General features: G+C 38.1%; 1 protein-coding gene across 2 annotated transcripts in view; it reads right to left on the minus strand.

The window, feature by feature from the left end:
• The window catches only part of LOC127436426 (glutamate receptor ionotropic, kainate 2-like), a 91,744-nt gene that overhangs the window by 24,407 nt on the left and 47,607 nt on the right, over nucleotides 1-19,730 (minus strand). The window contains exons 7-11 of one of the 2 annotated variants that reach the window (XM_051690549.1): nucleotides 11,352-11,495; nucleotides 6,497-6,604; nucleotides 6,305-6,418; nucleotides 5,163-5,369; nucleotides 1,191-1,414 (exon numbers count right to left, since the gene is read on the minus strand). In XM_051690549.1, coding sequence (XP_051546509.1) covers nucleotides 1,191-1,414; nucleotides 5,163-5,369; nucleotides 6,305-6,418; nucleotides 6,497-6,604; nucleotides 11,352-11,495 — 797 coding nt within the window. The remainder of the gene's footprint in view (nucleotides 1-1,190; nucleotides 1,415-5,162; nucleotides 5,370-6,304; nucleotides 6,419-6,496; nucleotides 6,605-11,351; nucleotides 11,496-19,730) is intronic. The other variant, XM_051690550.1, reaches the window with a different exon arrangement.

Genomic DNA, 19,730 nt, shown 5'->3' on the forward strand with positions numbered 1-19,730 from the left:
CCTAATGAAGCATACCAAGTTTAGTTTTTCATAGAACAAAGCGTTGCAATTTAGCCTTCCTACTTGGCGCCCTTGCAACTGAAACTGTTTGGTCTATCAAAAAGCTTTTGATAACTTTTGGCCAGCAGAGTCTCAAGATGCGAGACGAGTTCGTTACAGTAAGTTTTCCCTAAATTTTAAGATGGCAGCCAAAGTCGTGGACAAGGAAAGATACATTTAGCAGAGATGGACTACTAGAATTAAAATAAATGGGAGAAATTGGAACCAGTGTTGTTATTGTTAATGAAAACTAAATGAAAACAATTTTGTTGAAATATAAATAAAAACTAACATGACTGGAAAAATGAAACTATACTAAACTAAACTAAATTAAAATTAAACTCAATTAGATAAACTAAACTATAACTATACTAAAATAAAATAATTTAGTGTATTTTCTAATTAATTTTAGTTTTCGTTTTTATACACTGTATATTATAAAATGTGAACCATTTACAATCAACCTTAATTTAACATGAAAATGTCATTATGATGGAAAGAAGAATTTTAATGCCCAAAAAGGAAGTCCTGCATTACAGGTAAAAGAGCAAATTACCCTCTTGATAGAGACGTCACCTGTCAGTTAACTCGAGAATATGCATGAGCTGAAAAATAGTGTTTATTTATTTAATTTTTTTGCCTAATCTGAGCTAAAGAAGCACAATTTACTATACCATTGTTGTCAGATTTTACTGCTGATTTGAAACATTTTATTTGATCATAAACTGTTTTAAAGGTTTCAGTCTTTCCCCATTTACGTAGACAGAAGCTGTACTTGTATCCATAGAAAATAGCTGTTAAAACGGCTTTCCATATAGGCCAACAGTTCAAAAGTTATTAGCGTTTAAAAATTCCATTTTTGAACTGATGGTGGCGCTAGAGGGTTTGAGTTGGAGACCCCAGTGTTGGGCAGATTGATGATCAGACCCTCAGCAATGAGTGTGCCAAATTTCACAACTTTCCTATGTACGGTTCTACAGCCTGCCACCGACTCCCAGCCAGAAGAAGAAGAGCGAAAACCTAAAAGGGGCTTGGCCACTAATAATCCTGAAATTACACAAATGGCACTGTTTCCAGTGAATGGGCTTTGGATGAATCAAAACGGATGAAAAAACAGACGTGTGTTTCTCCGAGCGAGGGTCACATGTTACCTGGCTATGACAAACAGCACACAACTGACACCCAAGCAGGCCAGCAGAATATACATCCAGATATCAGGGGAGAGAGGGTTGAGGAAGGAGAACACGCCGGGGTTGGTGCCGTTGGGTTTGCGGTACAGGATGCTGATGCCCAGCGTCATGTAGGGTTTGGAGAAGTCAATCACCTTCTCTCGGGCGTACGTAATGGTCAACGGGGCCACGGCCAGATCTGCTTTCTGTCAATCACCAACAGACAACACAACACACTAATCAAGAGAGATAGATCTGGCAGAAAAAGAGCCACATGAAGTGCCATTTCGGGTCACTTCTATGACACTTTCGTCTCACGTGTCAGCTTGTATGTTTGGCTGGTCTTGAACTGCAGTCTTCCGAGTGTAAAGTCCAATCCTCAATCAGGTGAGCTACCGCACAAATTAATCACATTGGAATAAGTGTGTAAATGTAGGTGAGTCTGTAATACAAGTAAACGTATGGTTTGGAACAATATGAGGGTGAGTTAATGTAGATTGTGTTTTTTGGGTGAACTATCCTCATTATTCTTCTTTTATTCAGATTTTTATGTCCTGTTCTCAAGTGAATTTAAAATGGACTTCTCTGTACTTTTAGTTTCTTTCTCTTTATAATTCCTATGAATAGCACTTTGAACTACCGTTGCGTATGAAATGTGCTATATAAATAAACTTGCCTTGCCTTTAACACATTCAGCTTCAAAAATGTAGTTCATCTACTTACTATACATATATATATATTCTCTCTTGAAATTTGTAAAAATAATCCAGACTCTTACAGATTCCAGCAGCAATGTTACAACCATTTCAAATGCAGATTTTAAACGAATAAATCAGTGTGTGAGATCCACCAGAAATCAGCTGATGTGTGTCATGTGTTTCACAGCGTTTGAGAATCTGATCATTAATTCATGTTGTGTTTGTCCCTCGGTCTGCCGTTAGGATGAGTTCTTACACACAAGGCTACCGTTAATAAGACCTCCGGAGACAGTGTTGCTATAACACTTCTAGAACATCCAGCGGTATCTGAACTCACCAGAAAAACTGCAACAAATCATTTTCTTAATCAGTATTTTTGTCTTGTTTTCCAGTACAAATATCTTACCCTTCTGGAAACAAGATACATTTACTTGAGAAGCAAAGTTGCATGAGATTTTAAGGTTATTTTGTGTCAAACTAACCAAATTTCAGAAACTTTCCCAGCTGAAATGTTTGATTTTGTTAATACTTTTTCTGAAGAAAGATAAACAAATTATACTGAAAGCCAACATTTTTGATGCCATCGATCAGTATTCACTTAGTAATCCATTATTTTGTGGAGGGGGACAATTTTCACCTGTGATTATAGAGTAGAAAAAATGACATCAGAAAGGTGTCAGCATCATGATTTTATTTTTACACAGAGATAGGAAGGTCTATTACTAAAATCAGTTGACTTAAGCACCTCTTGTTGCTTTGTATGTCAATGGTGTGAGTCCAAATATGGGAAAAAACACTATTGTTGTGTCATTTTTCCAAAGTTGGAGTGCCTATAACTCCAGAAATTTTAAATATATCTTAATATCCTTTTAGATTCTGCTTCAGAACAAACTTTCCTTTTGTATCCTAATTTTTTAAGACCCTATATGATTAAATCCCAAAGATACAGGGATCTCAATGTGGCTTCATCCGGAATTTGTTCAACTACCATTTTCAATGGTAGAAAACTATGATTTTGGAGCAAAACTACAGGTCAAAAACTAAACTTAGGAAGGTGTCAGCATCATGATTTTATTTTTTCACAGAGATAGGTAGATCTATTACTAAAATCAGTTGACTTAAGCACCTCTTGTTGCTTTATATGTCAATGGCGTGAGTCCAAAAATGGGAAAAAACACTTTTTTGTGTTGTTTTTTCAAAGTTGGAGTGCCTGTAACTCCAGAAGTCTTAAAGATATCTTAATATCCTTTTAGATTCTGCTTCAGAATAAGCTTTTCTTTTTGTATCTTCATTTTTAAGGCCCTATATGATTAAGTCCCAGAGATACAGCGCTTACAACGTGGCTTCATCCAGAAATTGTTAAATTTTACCCATTTTCAATGGTTGAAAACTATGATTTCGGAGCAAAACTACAGGTCAAAAACTAACCTTAGGAAGGTGTCAGCATCATGATTTTATTTTTACACAGAGATAGATAGATCTATTACTAAAATCAGTTGACTTCAGCACCTCTGGTTGCTTTATATGTCAATGACGTGAGTCCAAAATGGGAAAAAACACTTTTTTGTGTTGTTTTTGCAAAGTTTGAGTGTGTATAACTTCAGAAGTTTTAAAGATATCTTAATATCCTTTTAGATTCTGCTTCAGAATAAGCTTTTCTTTTTGTATCTTCATTTTTAAGGCCCTATATGATTAAGTCCCAGAGATACAGCGCTTACAACGTGGCTTCATCCAGAAATTGTTCAATTTTACCCATTTTCAATGGTTGAAAACTATGATTTCGGAGCAAAACTACAGGTCAAAAAACTAACCTTAGGAAGATATCAGCATCATGATTTTATTTTTACACAGAGATAGATAGATCTATTACTAAAATCAGTTGACTTCAGCACCTCTGGTTGCTTTATATGTCAATGACGTGAGTCCAAAAATGGGAAAAAACACTTTTTTGTGTTGTTTTTGCAAAGTTTGAGTGTGTATAACTTCAGAAGTTTTAAAGATATCTTAATATCCTTTTAGATTCTGCTTCAGAATAAGCATTTCTTTTTGGATCTTCATTTTTAAGGCCTTATATGATTAAATCCCAGAGATACAGTACTCACAACATGGCTTCATCCAGAAATTGTTCAATTTTACCCATTTTCAATGGTTGAAAACTATGATTTTGGAGCAAAACTACAGGGCAAATAAGTAATCTCAGAAAGGTGTCAGCATCAGGATGTTAGTTTTACACAGAGATATGTTGATGTATTACTAAAATCAGTTGACTTCAGCACCTCTGGTTGCATTATATGTCAATGGTGTGAGTCCAAAAATGGGGAAAAAAACACGTTATTTTTTGTTGTTTTTTTCAAAGTTGCCGTGCCTTTAACTCCAGAAATGTTATACATATCTTAATGTCCTTTTAGATTCTGCTTCAGAATAAGCTTTTCTTTTTATATATTCATTTGTAAGGCCCTTTATGGTTAAGTCCCAGAGATATGGGGCTCTCAATGTGGCTCCATGAATGAATTGGTAAATTTGACCCATTTTTATAGGTCAAAAACGAAACGTGGGTCAGAAATTTTTTTTCTTGTCCAACAAATCAAAGATCTGAAGTACAAGTAATATTGAAATTAGAAGCGTAAAATAATAAATAAAATTACACTGACACCTTTCTATGGTTATTTTTTTTACCTGTTTTGCTCCAAAATCAAATGTGAAAATTGTTATTTTGAATCCCATCTACAAAATAATGGATCACTCTATAAATATTGATTCATGGCAAGGATATTTCAGCTTTTAATATTGTAGATGTTTAAACATTAAAATTGCAGCTTTCATGATCATTTATGCTTATTTTTTACTAGTAAAAAAAAATTATCAAGAGAAATATTCTCATTTCTTTTTCTTATTTTAAGCATAAACTTCACGAAATTTTATTAGATTAATGCTTAAAACAATAATAAACCATTCAACATAGGCCTTTCATGTAAACTGGTCTTGTTTTAAGGATATTTGACTGGAAATCAAGACAAAAATACTGATTAAGAAAATGATTTTTGCAGCGTTTGTCTCAAAATACTGCAGCTCTCCACTATGAGGAACTGACACATTATTTACTCATATAAACACTATTTTTCTCACATGAATGTCACCATCATCAGCCCACTGAACACTTCTTTAAACATCAGTGTTGGGTAACCATGGCAACCACTCAGACATCATTACATGATTTTCTGAAAAGCGCATTACAAATAAAAATGACTCGACTCACATGATCCATAAGCTCGCGCACCATGCCGTTCCACTGGCCCGAGCTCTCTTCAAAAGCACCGTACTTCCCGTCCTCCACCAATCGGATCTCGTAGCGGAACCCCAGGATTCCAGAGAGTTCCCGAAGCAGATCCACACAGTAACCCTCAAAGCGGTCGTTACCATACAGAGGTTTATCGGACTTCTTAAACATAACGTACGGCTCCTCCTGAAACACAGATATGCTAATATATATAATAAGAAACTTCATTTGTCAATGTGTTTTTTTGTTGCTGGTTTTACAGAACTCTGTTAAAATCAACATGAAATGATATCGCAACCCATTTTCCTTCTGTAATGTGACGTGTTTCTGCTTAAAAAAATGTGCAGCAGGACTTGATTTTATCCGTGACGAATGGTAAAAATGGAAAGGCTTTAATATAGCATGTCTGTTTTTAGACCAATAAATTGTATTTATACTTTAAATGTTAATGAATCTCAGTGTGTGTGTGTGTGTGTGTGTGTGTGTGTGTGTGTGTGTCTGTGAGTGTGTGTGTGTGTGTGTGTGTGTGTATGTGTATGTGTATGTGTGTGTATGTGTATGTGTATGTGTGTGAGTGTGTGTGAATGTGTGTGTTTATGTGCATGTGTGTGTGTGTGTGTGTGTGTGGTGTGTGTATGTATGTGTGTGCGTGTGCATGTGTGTGTGTGTGAGTGTGAGTGTATGTGTGCATGTATGTGTGTGTGAGTGTGTGTATGTGTATGTGTGTATGTGTGTGACTGTGTGTGTGTGTATGTGTGTGTCTGTGTCTGTGTGTGTATGTCTGTGTATGTGTGTGTCTGTGTGTGTGTGTGCAGGTTTAAGTGGTTTACGAGGACTTTTATTTATGTTATAAACTGGTAATTACAAGGGTATTATGCTATAAATGTGGTTTATAAGGACATTTCTAGTGTCCCCATAATTCAAATCACTTAAAAAAACATACTAAACAATGTTTTATTGAAAATGTAAAAATGCAGAAAGTTTTTTGTGAGGGTTAGGTTTAGGGGTAGGGTTAGGGTTAGGGGATAGAATCTATAGTTCATACAGTATAAAAATCATTATGTCTATGGAGAGTCCTCATAATGATAGCTGCACCAACATGTGTGTGTGTGTGTGTTTACCAGTATAGTGGACACTCGCAGTGATTTGTTAGACAGTGAATCTGTGATGTTGGTGATTTTGCTCTTGTGATTATCTGTCATGTTCAGGCCACGAGGAGGATCCCACGTCCCAATCTGTGCACAAAACATACACACACCAATGCATGAATGCATACATACACACTTGTTCATGCTTTAAGAACGCACACACACCTTCTCAAGTCCGTTCTCTTTCAGACTGATCACATCCAGATCAAAGTCTGTTCTCAGGCCGTTGGTTTTGTTGAACAGAATTCGTCCCGTCAGTCCGTCCCATGAAGCCTGAGGAAAGAAAATCGCAAAAAAATTACGTGTTCCACAGAAGAAAGAAAGTCATATGGGTGATCGTTACGAAACCTTTTAAGAAAATGTCCTGGTCATATTAACCCAACATCAATAAATACAATTAAATACATTTATTAATTAAATGTAAACATATATATACAGTATATTTCTTAGCTCTATGGAATACTCGACTCTGATTGGTCAATGGCGCCATCTAGTGGTCTGATATTTCTCAGTAACAACCGCACATCCACATATCAGACCGCTCGTGTGGGTATTTCAAGTCACCTTTCCTGCTTATCGGATTACTGTGAGATCTCTACAAGTACGCTAATAAAATAATTTCAATTTAAATCAATGTTTCATGTGCATTTATTTGTTTATTTGGCAAGTAGTCTTGTAATAAGCTGGATAATGAGCAGTCAGATGGGTATGAATTACAAAATAAACACCAACAGATCTCTTTTCAGCTGTTCGGTGATTTATTTCTTCTCACATAATGACATCATTTCAATGCAAATCAATATTTTATGTCCATGTATTTATGTATTTGGTTAGTAGCCGTGTAATAAGCAGGATAATGAGCAGTCAGATGGGTATGAATTACAAAATAAACACCAACAGAACTCTTTTCAGCTGTTCGGTGATTTATTTCTTCTCACATAATGACATCATTTCAATGCAAATCAATATTTTATGTCCATGTATTTATTTATTTAGTTAGTAGCCGTGTAATAAGCAGGATAATGAGCAGTCAGCCGGATAAACCCCTTCAGTCGTCCGCTTCACGTCGGGATCCTGATCACCCTGTCGAGGTTTATTTTGTGATAACAGCTGGCTGACTGAACATTATCACTTGCATAATATTTTGCATTAAGAAAATGAAGCCTACTTTTAGGGCCATTAAGATTTTTTGGATTGTGACATTATTTTCAGGACATTTTACTCCTGAATTTTCATTACCGTAACACATTTTACTTTTACTACTCCCATTGTTTTCAACGATGATTCTCTTTACCATAACACAGTTATTATTATTATTATTTACTGTATTTGAGTAAAAAAAAAATGCTGTTGCAAGGGGATTTTTGAAATTAAAATCAGCGAAAGGCAGTAGCACGGAGTACTACTATGATGCCAAAAATACTTTTAAATACTTTTTACATTATTTTTCAAGTTACAGTAATGACAATATCATAATGACCATATTTGTTCGCAAAAAAAACATATTAATGGCCCTAAAAAATGGCTTCCATTTTTTTTTATATATGCAAAATATAATATAATATATTTGCAAAATATATATATACTGTATTTTATTTTATTTTTTTCTTTAGATTTTGGAGTAAAAATTAGACCAGGACATTTTCATGGCAGGTTTGTGAGAAATGCACATACAGATTTGTAGCAACATGAGGGTGATTAAAAGATGACAGAATTTTCATTTATGGCTGAAATATTTCTTTACAAAAATTACCAAGTTGGTAGAACTACAGTATATAAAGTTCAATTACAATAAGTATATTATTATTAGAGGTCTGATTTAGTTCTGATGTTTTATGTTTTAATTTTCAGTAAGTGTTACATCCCATTTGAGAGCTGAATCTGGAGTGTATCTGAATAATTGCAGTTCTTTTTATAAATGTAACCTCTTCAACTCTGGTGCATTTTTGGGCTGCTGCCTTAACATTTTTTACACTCATATTTAAAAGGTCACCATTCACACAAACCCCCCAAATTAAAAAAATGACTACAATTATTCATAAACAATATTGTATATGTTTACAACCTTATTATGAACTTTGTAAGCATGTAATTCTGGTTCTGTTCACTCTATCTTCCAGCAAAAAGTCTTATTTTATTCCACTAGATGGCAGCAAGTTCTAAGAAAAATAATTTTTCGTCTATCACATTCCATCACAATATACAGATCTGAAATGTAGGTGGCGCTCTAATGCATTTTAGCCCCTCACAGATGTGCTCGTCCATAGACATTCAGTCTAATTTTCAGTTCAAGCATCACCCTCATATATTTCATTGAATATCTCGGCCTCTGAGTGGACTAGAAGCTCAATCTAGGTGTCATTAGAAAGCTGAATTTAATCCTTATTTGATCAAAGTCACATTTAGAGGATGTGTTGCTGTTAAAAACAGCTTTATATTTGAAAGTATCAGAATCTGACTGACTTAAGTAATGCCAAAATCTTTCATAATGTCATTATGTCTCTATCACAGTTGTACACATCTCTCTGCGTTGACTTTATTGTGTTTTATATCAGTCATGTGTATTTGCCAAACAGCTGCAGTGTAAAATCTGTCTCTTTCCCTCGTGTGTTTGGTCACTGGAGTACAAATGCGTCTGTGTGTGTGAGAATCATTGTTCTTGAAGTTTCACTTCAAAGCTCAGAGAGAGAGAGAGAACAGAGGAGGGTTTGTTCCTGAAGGAAGATAGAAGAGGATTCACTGCAGGTAGAACATGTCATTTTCACAAATTACCCATGATGATACCACAGATCTGAGCAGAGACACATTGAACACACACAAAAGACACAAAAGACCTCTCTCTCTCTCTGAATATGAATCTGAACATTACAACACACAACAAATCAATATCAACATATCAGAAAATACAAAACAAACACACCTGGAGAGTAACAAACAGTGAATTATGTCTGAGATAATGCTAGACACTACCCTGCTGGTCTTAGCTGGTCTGGTTTGCTGGTTTTAAAGAGGTTTTAACATTTTTGTCAGGATGGTCGAGCTGAAAACAAACCAGCTAAGTCAAACAAAAGCAGCCGGGATTAAGCTGTTTTTTCAGCAGGGATAGTGAGCTGCCCTATTGTGCACTCTTTACGTAGGCAGCATCCTAGCTACCTGAAGCACATCTATACTACCTGAAAATGCTGTCTATATAGGTAGCTCACTAGGTTTTGGAGCAGATCCAGAGAGAGAATTTTTGTATTTGTCACAGGGACAGAAAACGTTCCAAGGTACCAAAACAAAAACTGAAGAAAGTAACCGAAAAGGGGAACTAAAGGTGTGTTCACACTTGTAGTTCGGTTCTCTTGGTCCAGACCAAAAAAGAAAATGATACATTTAGTCCTGGTTCGCTTAGCGTTCACACTGGCATTTTTAACACCGAACCTAAAGATACAAAACAAAAGACATCAGGATAAGATCACAACCTGATTGGACAGCTTTTATGACGTATATTTTGTGACGGAACTTGCCGAACATCCAAAACAACGCTGGCTGCTGGGCGAAATGCACTCGTTAGATTTATATATGTATAGTTGGTGGTATTTTTACCAGCTGAGAACAAATGAAGAGCTGATCAAATGTGTAAAGGAGTCAAAACAGCGGCAAGAATTCCTCTGTTGCACACACAAACGAAGATATGCTGCAAGGACGGCTGACGGCGGTTCTGACGCCTGTACCGAACTGTAATGGGTAACACAGCTCCTATGATGAGAAGAACCAGGTATGCTTGAGGTCAGTATTAAAGGCAAATTACTTCCTGTTATTAGTCCGTTTAGACGTCTTTGGTCCATGTTGCATTCATATAACAGTCGAACCGCACCAGAGTTCGTTTGGAAGCGGACCGAGACCCACTATTCAGGTAGTCTCGGTCCACTTGTTTGGTGCGCACCAAGGTTCGGATGGCAGCGTTCACACTTGTTCAAATAAACCGCACTAATAGAGCAATCACACCAGAGTTCGTTTTAATCAAAACAAACCTGCCAAGTGTGAACACACCCTAACTGCCTTTCCATTGTTCCGGAGTGTAAATGCTAGTTTCAATGTTGGTAACCAGTTAATAACCAGTTAATTTCGTTCAGACATTTTTTTTTCATATTCAGTAAATTTTGGGAATTACAACAAAAAATGAGGCTTCTCTCTTTTTAGTTGAACATGATAAACATGTGCTTTGATTCTGAAGGAAAGTGCTGCATCACACATTTATTTGTCTTAATGCACGTTGTGGATGAAGTCTTCTGTGACATCCCGAAGACCTTTCGGACAACTATTATTACTACATGAACATGCACGGTTAATCCAGACACAAGGACAAATATTGAGGTAAAAAGTATATTTCTCAGTTGTTTCCAAGTCTTGAATTATTGTTAGATTTGATGCATTAATACTGATTTGATGCTGCCGGGTTTTGCAGATCTGTAATTAAAACTAATCATTAAAATCAAATAATGAAACAATCATCAAATGTTTAGAATAAAATAATTCGTCCCGCATAAGATGACGTTTAGTCCAAACATGCAGGAGAGAGAGATTTATCTCATTCATTGATTTCAGATGGTCAGATGTATTTTGGAAATATTTGGGGGATACATTTAATATAAAGAACACATTTTGGAAAAGACGTTATTTTATATAGGCTACTGTATATATTTTGCTTGTTCTGATTTGCATGCTGATAATTCCCCCACATGGCTAATTTTCACTTATTTTGGGCTTGTTTTTCCAGACCAGGTGCCTTTTACTCTTGTGAGATCTGGCAACACTGCAACTGGTATTTCACCCACTCTTAACACAGAGAACTGTCATGTTAAAAAGAACGTTATTAACCGTTCTTTAATTTCGTTATAACCGGTTACCAATTGGAAAGGAGGCAGCGGTATGCCGGAACCGGAAGGAAGAAATGCTGTTTCTTAGAACGAACAGAAATGAAAAGCATTTCGTTTTAAGTCCCTGGTTTGTCAGGTGTGTGCGTGTGAGTGTGTACCTCTTTAATCAGGCCGATAAATCTTCCTCCGAAGCGCCAGGGTTTGTGTCTGTTACATTGTAGCGAGCTGACGGTGATCTGCGGCGACTGTTGAACGGCGACTGCGACCACGTGAACTGCATCATACATGAGAGCTGCGTCCGTCTGCACAAAACACACACACACATGCCTGTTATACCTGTATCAAGGATAGTGAAGGAAATGTAGTATTACACACAGCTGTTGTGCCCTTTTGGTACAAATACTGCATAGATATTCTTCAATAACAGCCTCTTTGTGCAGCTGCGTTACATTGTTTCAAATTTTATTTGTAATTTATTGTATTGTATTTTTACATATTTTTAGTTAACTGCGTGTATATGTGTGCAAATGTGTATTTCATGTTACTATGCTTTGGCAATGTAAAGCTTTTTTTACCATGCCAATAAAGCTATTTGAATCTTGACATGATGGTGGGCTCTTCTGACTCGGAGAAGTGTTAACATTGATACGTAGGACAAGTAGAGGTGGGTAAAAACACTGATTTTCAGATGCATTGTGATCTTCATTTAAACAATCTCGACATCGATTCTTAAATCCCAAGATCAATCTTTTACTCTGTCTACTATGATGAGAGGATATCACTGGCATTTGCAACCAAATTTCACTCTATGCGATGAAAATGTATATATTTGGCAACTGGCTGGTAAATGTTTAGATTTCCCTCACCGGAGATTGTGTAGTTTAGTGGTGAAGAACTTCAGCAGTGAGATCCTTTAACTGCGTGTTGAGAGTAAAATTTGTTCTGTGTAATGTGTGTCCAAAACCTAGATCAATGCGACCCATTTATCAATGAATAATGTCACTTTTATTATCATTTCTGTTCTTCACAGTCAGTTGTTGCAACCAAAAATAAACATTTAATTCTAAACACACATAGCACGGATGAGATAAAGCCATTCAAGTCTCTCTCGTTAACATGCGCTCATTTACAGAGCTGCCAGTTTTCTTAAAGAGACAGTACCGTTTTTAGAGCATTTTCAACACATCAATGTAAAAATAACTGTAAATAGTACTAATAATGCAATTAAACAATAAACATAAACATGAACTAGTATTATTATTAACTAACATGAACAAAGATGAATAAATTGTGTAACAAATATATTGTTAATTGCTTGTTCGTGATACCTGATGCATTAACTAATGTTAACGAATGGAACCTTATTGTAAAGTGCTGCCCCAAAAATAATATATGCAATACAATATCTTATTTATTGATTGAATACATGGATTTGTTCATTTTTAAAAAGCTCAAACTAATAAAATATAATTAGCGAAATGTTAATTTTCTTAATGTACCTAGTTAGAAGGTCCCCTGTATAATTAACAGCATTATCTGAATGAGCATTTCCTTCATATTTAAGCAAAATAGACATTATAACTGAAATATGCCCATATGAATCGATATCGGATCAAATCGGAATCGAATCGAGAGCTTGTGTATCGGAATCGAATTGGGAAATCTGTATCAATACCCAGCCCAAAGAACAAGCGCTAAAACGGTACTGTCTCTTTAAGAATAGCATCTGTTCAGCGAGCACCTCACAGAAGTGTTTTGGTTGAGTGGATATTAACAAAAGTGGAGTCGAATGATTTCTTTACTGCAGCCGTGCTATTTGTGATTAGAATTGAATGTTTCTATCTGTATTGTTTTTGATCAAGAACGGACTGTAAAGGATGGATCTTGAGATTTTAAGAATCAATATTGTTCAAGTCAAAGACATTTTTACCCAACCCTAGATTTGACCTCTTCAAAAACGTGAAAATAGTGTCATTGCATTATTCTCAAGATGAATAAAATCCCCAGGAGGAAATTACTTTTTACAGACGCCCCTGACAACATTCTCACATCAGACAGACACTGAGATGACTTTCACAGAACACACACAGCACATTTACTGAACACAACCTTCAGTGTTTTTCTCTCTTTCTCTCTCTCTCTCTGTGCTTCAACAGGATGAAGATGTCATTGTGTTTTCTAACACTCAGAGACTCAAAGTCAGTGTGAAATAACGTCTTTTCATGTATATCCCTCACACACTCAGGCTCAGACTAAATAAAACTCCGTCAGACAGCACGGATAGGCGTCACGTCACTGGAAGTTCCAATCAGTCACAGGAAACATGAGAGGATGATCATTTACCACAGAATAAATCAATTCAACAAACCCCTGAGACAAGAGCAGAAACAACACAGACAGACAGACAGACATGTTGATTTCCCTCTCTGTTGTAAAGAGCATCTGTGTTTTTCTTACATGTAATGTGTCTCTCGCACAGTCACTGAGGGGAAAATACACACTCAACACAACACACACACACACACACACACACACTAATATTACTTGTCTGCAAGTGCTTGTACAATATCTTGTATAATACAGGTGCATCTCAATAAATTAGAATGTCGTGGAAAAGTGCATTTATTTCAGTAATTCAACTCAAATTGTGAAACTCGTGTATTAAATAAATTCAATGCACACAGACTGAAGTAGTTTAAGTCTTTGGTTCTTTTAATTGTGATGATTTTGGCTCACATTTAACAAAAACCCACCAATTCACTATCTCAAAAAATTAGAATACATCATAAGACCAATAAAAAAAACATTTTTAGTGAATTGTTGGCCTTCTGGAGAGTATGTTCATTTACTGTATATGTACTCAATACTTGGTAGGGGCTCCTTTTGCTTTAATTACTGCCTCAATTCGGCATGGCATGGAGGTGATCAGTTTGTGGCACTGCTGAGGTGGTATGGAAGCCCAGGTTTCTTTGACAGTGGCCTTCAGCTCATCTGCATTTTTTGGTCTCTTGTTTCTCATTTTCCTCTTGACAATACTCCATAGATTCTCTATGGGGTTCAGGTCTGGTGAGTTTGCTGGCCAGTCAAGCACACCAACACCATGGTCATTTAACCAACTTTTGGTGCTTTTGGCAGTGTGGGCAGGTGCCAAATCCTGCTGGAAAATGAAATCAGCATCTTTAAAAAGCTGGTCAGCAGAAGGAAGCATTAAGTGCTCTAAAATTTCTTGGTAAACGGGTGCAGTGACTTTGGTTTTCAAAAAACACAATGGACCAACACCAGCAGATGACATTGCACCCCAAATCATCACAGACTGTGGAAACTTAACACTGGACTTCAAGCAACTTGGGCTATGAGCTTCTCCACCCTTCCTCCAGACTCTAGGACCTTGGATTCCAAATGAAATACAAAACTTGCTCTCATCTGAAAAGAGGACTTTGGACCACTGGGCAACAGTCCAGTTCTTCTTCTCCTTAGCCCAGGTAAGACACCTCTGACGTTGTCTGTGGTTCAGAAGTGGCTTAACAAGAGGAATACGACAACTGTAGCCAAATTCCTTGACACGTCTGTGTGTGGTGGCTCTTGATGCCTTGACCCCAGCCTCAGTCCATTCCTTGTGAAGTTCACCCAAATTCTTGAATCGATTTTGCTGGACAATCATAAGGCTGCGGTTCTCTCGGTTGGTTGTGCATCTTTTTCTTCAACACTTTTTCCTTCCACTCAACTTTCTGTTAACATGCTTGGATACAGCACTCTGTGAACAGCCAGCTTCTTTGGCAATGAATGTTTGTGGCTTACCCTCCTTGTGAAGGGTGTCAATGATTGTCTTCTGGACAACTGTCAGATCAGCAGTCTTCCCCATGATTTTGTAGCCTAGTGAACCAAACTGAGAGACCATTTTGAAGGCTCAGGAAACCTTTGCAGGTGTTTTGAGTTGATTAGCTGATTGGCATGTCAAAATATTCTAATTTTTTGAGATAGTGAATTGGTGGGTTTTTGTTAAATGTGAGCCAAAATCATTACAATTAAAAGAACCAAAGACTTAAACTACTTCAGTCTGTGTGCATTGAATTTATTTAATACACGAGTTTCACAATTTGAGTTGAATTACTGAAATAAATGCACTTTTCCACGACATTCTAATTTATTGAGATGCACCTGTATATTTGTTTGCATTACGATCTGTGTTTGTGTGCATGCAACATGCTAAAGGAACCTTCCCCCAAAAAAGAAAATTCTAGAGGTCGACTGATAGTAGATTTTGCTGATACTGATAACTAAGGTGGTGGAAAAGACAGATAACCGATTAATCGGCTGATAGTTTTTAAAATAGATTTATAGAATTTATAGAATACTAAAAACTCTTTCCTTACTATGATGGGCACAGACATTGAGACTACAAGAGTCCAAAATGAATAAAAATCCCAAAAGCAGATTACAGTGTGGCAAAGTCCTAATAATAACCAGAAATAAATGAAGATTTGGTGCATAATGCACGACTTTTAACTATAAACAAGCCCGGAATACACATACTTATTTTGAGATGACGGAGACTTGGCTCTGTTACAATCCTCTATATTTAAGTATTTACCAAATTAAGCGCTTTATAGCCTACATGCACTAGATTCAAAATATTGGCAACTATCGGCATCGATTTTGCTGATAACTGATAGTTCCAAAAAGCAACTATCGGCACCGATTAATCAGTAAAACCAATATATTGGTCTACCTCTAGAAAGTTCTATCTTCATTTGCTCACCCTTGTGTCATTGCACTTGTGTATTCTGTCATCAGAAATTCTGTGGACTCATCACACAGCTCTTATGAATACAACAAGCTCTAAATAGGAATAAAAATCATACTGTATAAGAAGTCCATTCAACTCATGCACTTTTCTTGAGGTCTTCTGAAGTCGAACAATAGATGAAGTTACTGTTTTCAAACTGTTTTTCACGTTCTTTTGGCACCCCAGAAAACAACTACTGTCAATGTTCAAACTGAGCTGAAAATGTCCAAAAAGTGCTGTTTGTGAGGTTAAAACACCCTGACTCCACCAAGGACGGTCCCAAGCCCGGCTGCAAAGGTGACCAGAACTGGGAAACCAGGGAAACTAGGCAAGAAACCGCATGTAAATTCGACCATATTGAATTGCTTATGCTACCACATCCGGGACAACCAATGCGCCGGCATTGAAGACCCAGGGTGCTGGTGTGAAGTGGGTTACTGGCCAAAAGAGCAGCAAATTTTTTACGCCCAAATCGGAATTCCGTATTGCAGCTTGAAACGTGCAAACTGGTCACCACATCAGCCAAAAAGAAGTTATCGCCAAAGAACTACTGACATGCAAAATCTCGATAGCGGCATTATCTGAATTATGACTCACTGGTTTGGGAATAGTGAATATTCAACCTGCGATGACCGATGAAACGATGACGTTGTTCTACTCCGGCGATGAGAAACGGGAAGCAGGCATCGGATTCAGGGTGGCCAAGAGGGCAGCCAGGTGTGTGCTCACCTTCCAGCCAATATCGAATCACCTGGCAGTGCTCACCATCAATGGCACAATCAAGAGACCAACCGAGACCAACCCAGATGCAACAAAAGACAATTTCTACAACCAGCTACAATATACAGTACGATGGACTCAATCCCACAAACTGAAATGATCATCCTGGCTGGCAACTTCAATGCCCGCATCAGCGTGGACAGGTTTGGATGGGATCAAACAATGGGAATATTCGGCCATGGAGAAATCAACAATAATGTACTGCGCCTACTGCCCTGTGCCTCATCCGACAATCTCATCGTTGACAAAAGTCACTTCCAACATCTTCGAAAACATCAACTTGTGTGTCGAAATCCATCTGGCAAAGACTCGGCCATCCTAGACTACTTCCTGAACAGCTCCCACTTCCGGTCGTCACTTAAGGATGTGCATGCAATGAGGGGACCTGATTGCGGATCGGACCACTGCCTCATTCACACCAAGCTCCAACTGCGACTCCAGCGGGCAAAGTGCAAGGCACCCCCACAAGTCAAGCCAAATTGGATGCGACTAAAGGATCCAGAAATGAAACAAGAATTCCGGTTTGCCCTGTCGAATAAATTCGCACTACTCAATCAGCTGGACGACATGGAAGAAGAAGAAAAGCAAATAACATCATCGATCCTACATTGTGTCATCCCTATATGCCCGCCTATCCTCCACCGGACACAACCGTGGATCTCGGACAAGTACCTGGATTTGGTGCGAGAATGGAAACGAGTCAACCACGTCAACTTTGAGCAATACCGACAGCTATGCAGAGAAGTCCGAAAGAAGATGAAGTCTGAACGAGAAGTCTATTGGAATAAGATAGCGGCTGACCTCGAGGAAGCAGCATCCATGCACGAATATTGAGTCCTGTACCAGACCCTCAACAGGTTGAGTGGACGAAGCAAATCAACAAATTACAACATAAAGAAGATGGATAGAACCTTTGTTAGCTCACCCAGTGAGCATCTATGGCGATGGAAGGAGTACTTTCAAGAACTACTCAACCATGATCAGCCGCACAGATCAACAGTAGAGCCAACACCCATCGACCCACCTGAGAATCCACTCTTCGATGGCGAGCCAAATGTTGACAAAGTGAGAATCGCCATAAAATCGCTGAAGAATGGAAAGGCTCCTGAAGTAGACCAAGTCTTGTTAAATCGGCTTCACATGCTCCTACAACAGATTTGGCACTTAGAACGCATTCCATCAACATGGAAGAAGGCTGTTATCATGCCAATTCTGAAGACAGGTGACAGTCGGGTATGCAAGAACTATCACTGTATCAGTCTGCTCTCCATTATCGGCAAGGTGTTCATGAAGATCGTTCAATCCAGGCTGAAGAAATATCGCGAGCAGACGAGCCGAGAAGAACAAGCCGGATTCAGACCAAATCGGGGCTGCTGCGATCAAATCTTTTCTATTCCTCAATTGATGGAAGATAGAATTTGATGTGGGAAGCGTAACATCATCATCTTTATTGATCAACCAACTCCTTCAAACATCATACAATGGCTGCGGATCCTCAGCGAACTATCAGAAAAATATGTTTTGTCCAAACTGGAGTCCACCAAGGAGATGTCACCCACCCTCAGCTGTTCAATACATTGATCGATGCCATCATGAGAATAGCATTCAAAGATAGACAAGGAACCCAGTATGACAACAACAACTTTGTGACCTTTGTATCTTCTTTTTGCCACTCTAATTTCCTTGTTCAGTTTGTTCCTGGCCTGATTGTACAAGACTTTATCCCCACCCCTGTAAGCATCCTCTTTGGCCTGATGAAGCTTCCTGAGCTCTGCTGTAAACCACAGTTTGTTGTTGTTGAACTTTAAATAAGTCCTAGTAGGAATGCACATATCCTCAAAGAAACTGATATATGATGTAACAGTATCTGTGAGCTCGTCCAGGTCTGTGGCTGCAGCCTCAAAAACACTCCAATCTGTACAATCGAAGCAGGCTTGTAGTTCCTGCTCTGCTTCATTAGTCCATCACTTTATAGTCCTTACTACTGGCTTGGTTGATTTTAATTTCTGCCTGTAGGTTGGAAGAAGATGAACCAGACAGTGATCAGAGAGTCCCAAAGCTGCTCTAGGGACAGAGCGATATGTATCCTTTATTGTTGTGTAGCAATAATCCAGTATGTTCCTGTCTCTGGTGGGGCATGTAATGTGCTGTTTGTATTTGGGCAGTTCACGTGTGAGATTTGCTTTGTTAAAATCCCCAAGAATAATAATAACTGAGTCCGGGTTTTGTTGTTCCGTGTCTGTGATTTGATCAGCCAGCTGTTGCAGCACCGCATTCAAACACACGTTTGGTGCGATATACACACTCACCAGAATAAACGAGGAAAACTCCCACGGCGAGTAGAAAGGCTTACAGTTAATAAAAAGAGCTTCCAAATTAGAACAGCACATCCTCTTTAATGTTGTTACATCTGTACACCAACTTTCATTGATTAAAAGCATGTTCCACCACCTCTTGTTTTCCGTTAACTCCGCGATGCGATTCACTCTGAACAGCTGAAAGCCCGGCAGATGTAACGCGCTGTCCGGAATGGCTTCACTCAGCCAGGTTCCTGTGAAGCACAAGGAAGCAGAGGTTGAAAAGTCCTTGTTTGTGCGGTTGAGGAGATGTAGTTCATCTGTTTTGTTAGGATGAGAGAGGAGATTCGCAAGATGAATGCTCAGCAGCATTGTTCGAAAGCCCCGCAGACGGAGTTTGACCAGCGCACCGGTTCATCTTCCACGCCTGCATCTCCTGAACAACAAAGCTGCACCTCCAACTAATGTCTAGCAAAACGTCTGAATATTCAAAAAGACTGTCTGGTATAAGCTGTCGAATGTTCAGCAGTTCGTCTCTGGTAAAACTGACTGGAAATATTACTAAACACAGGACAAACAAACAAAAACAACAAAACAATAGGAGCGCTCCACACCGAGGCGGCCATCATGATATATGTATAAGGGGAGTTTCGTTGTTGTATGCATGCTTCCTG

The sequence above is a fragment of the Myxocyprinus asiaticus genome, chromosome 47 (assembly GCF_019703515.2).
Source record: "Myxocyprinus asiaticus isolate MX2 ecotype Aquarium Trade chromosome 47, UBuf_Myxa_2, whole genome shotgun sequence".
In the NCBI taxonomy this organism is placed as follows: Eukaryota; Metazoa; Chordata; class Actinopteri; order Cypriniformes; family Catostomidae; genus Myxocyprinus; species Myxocyprinus asiaticus.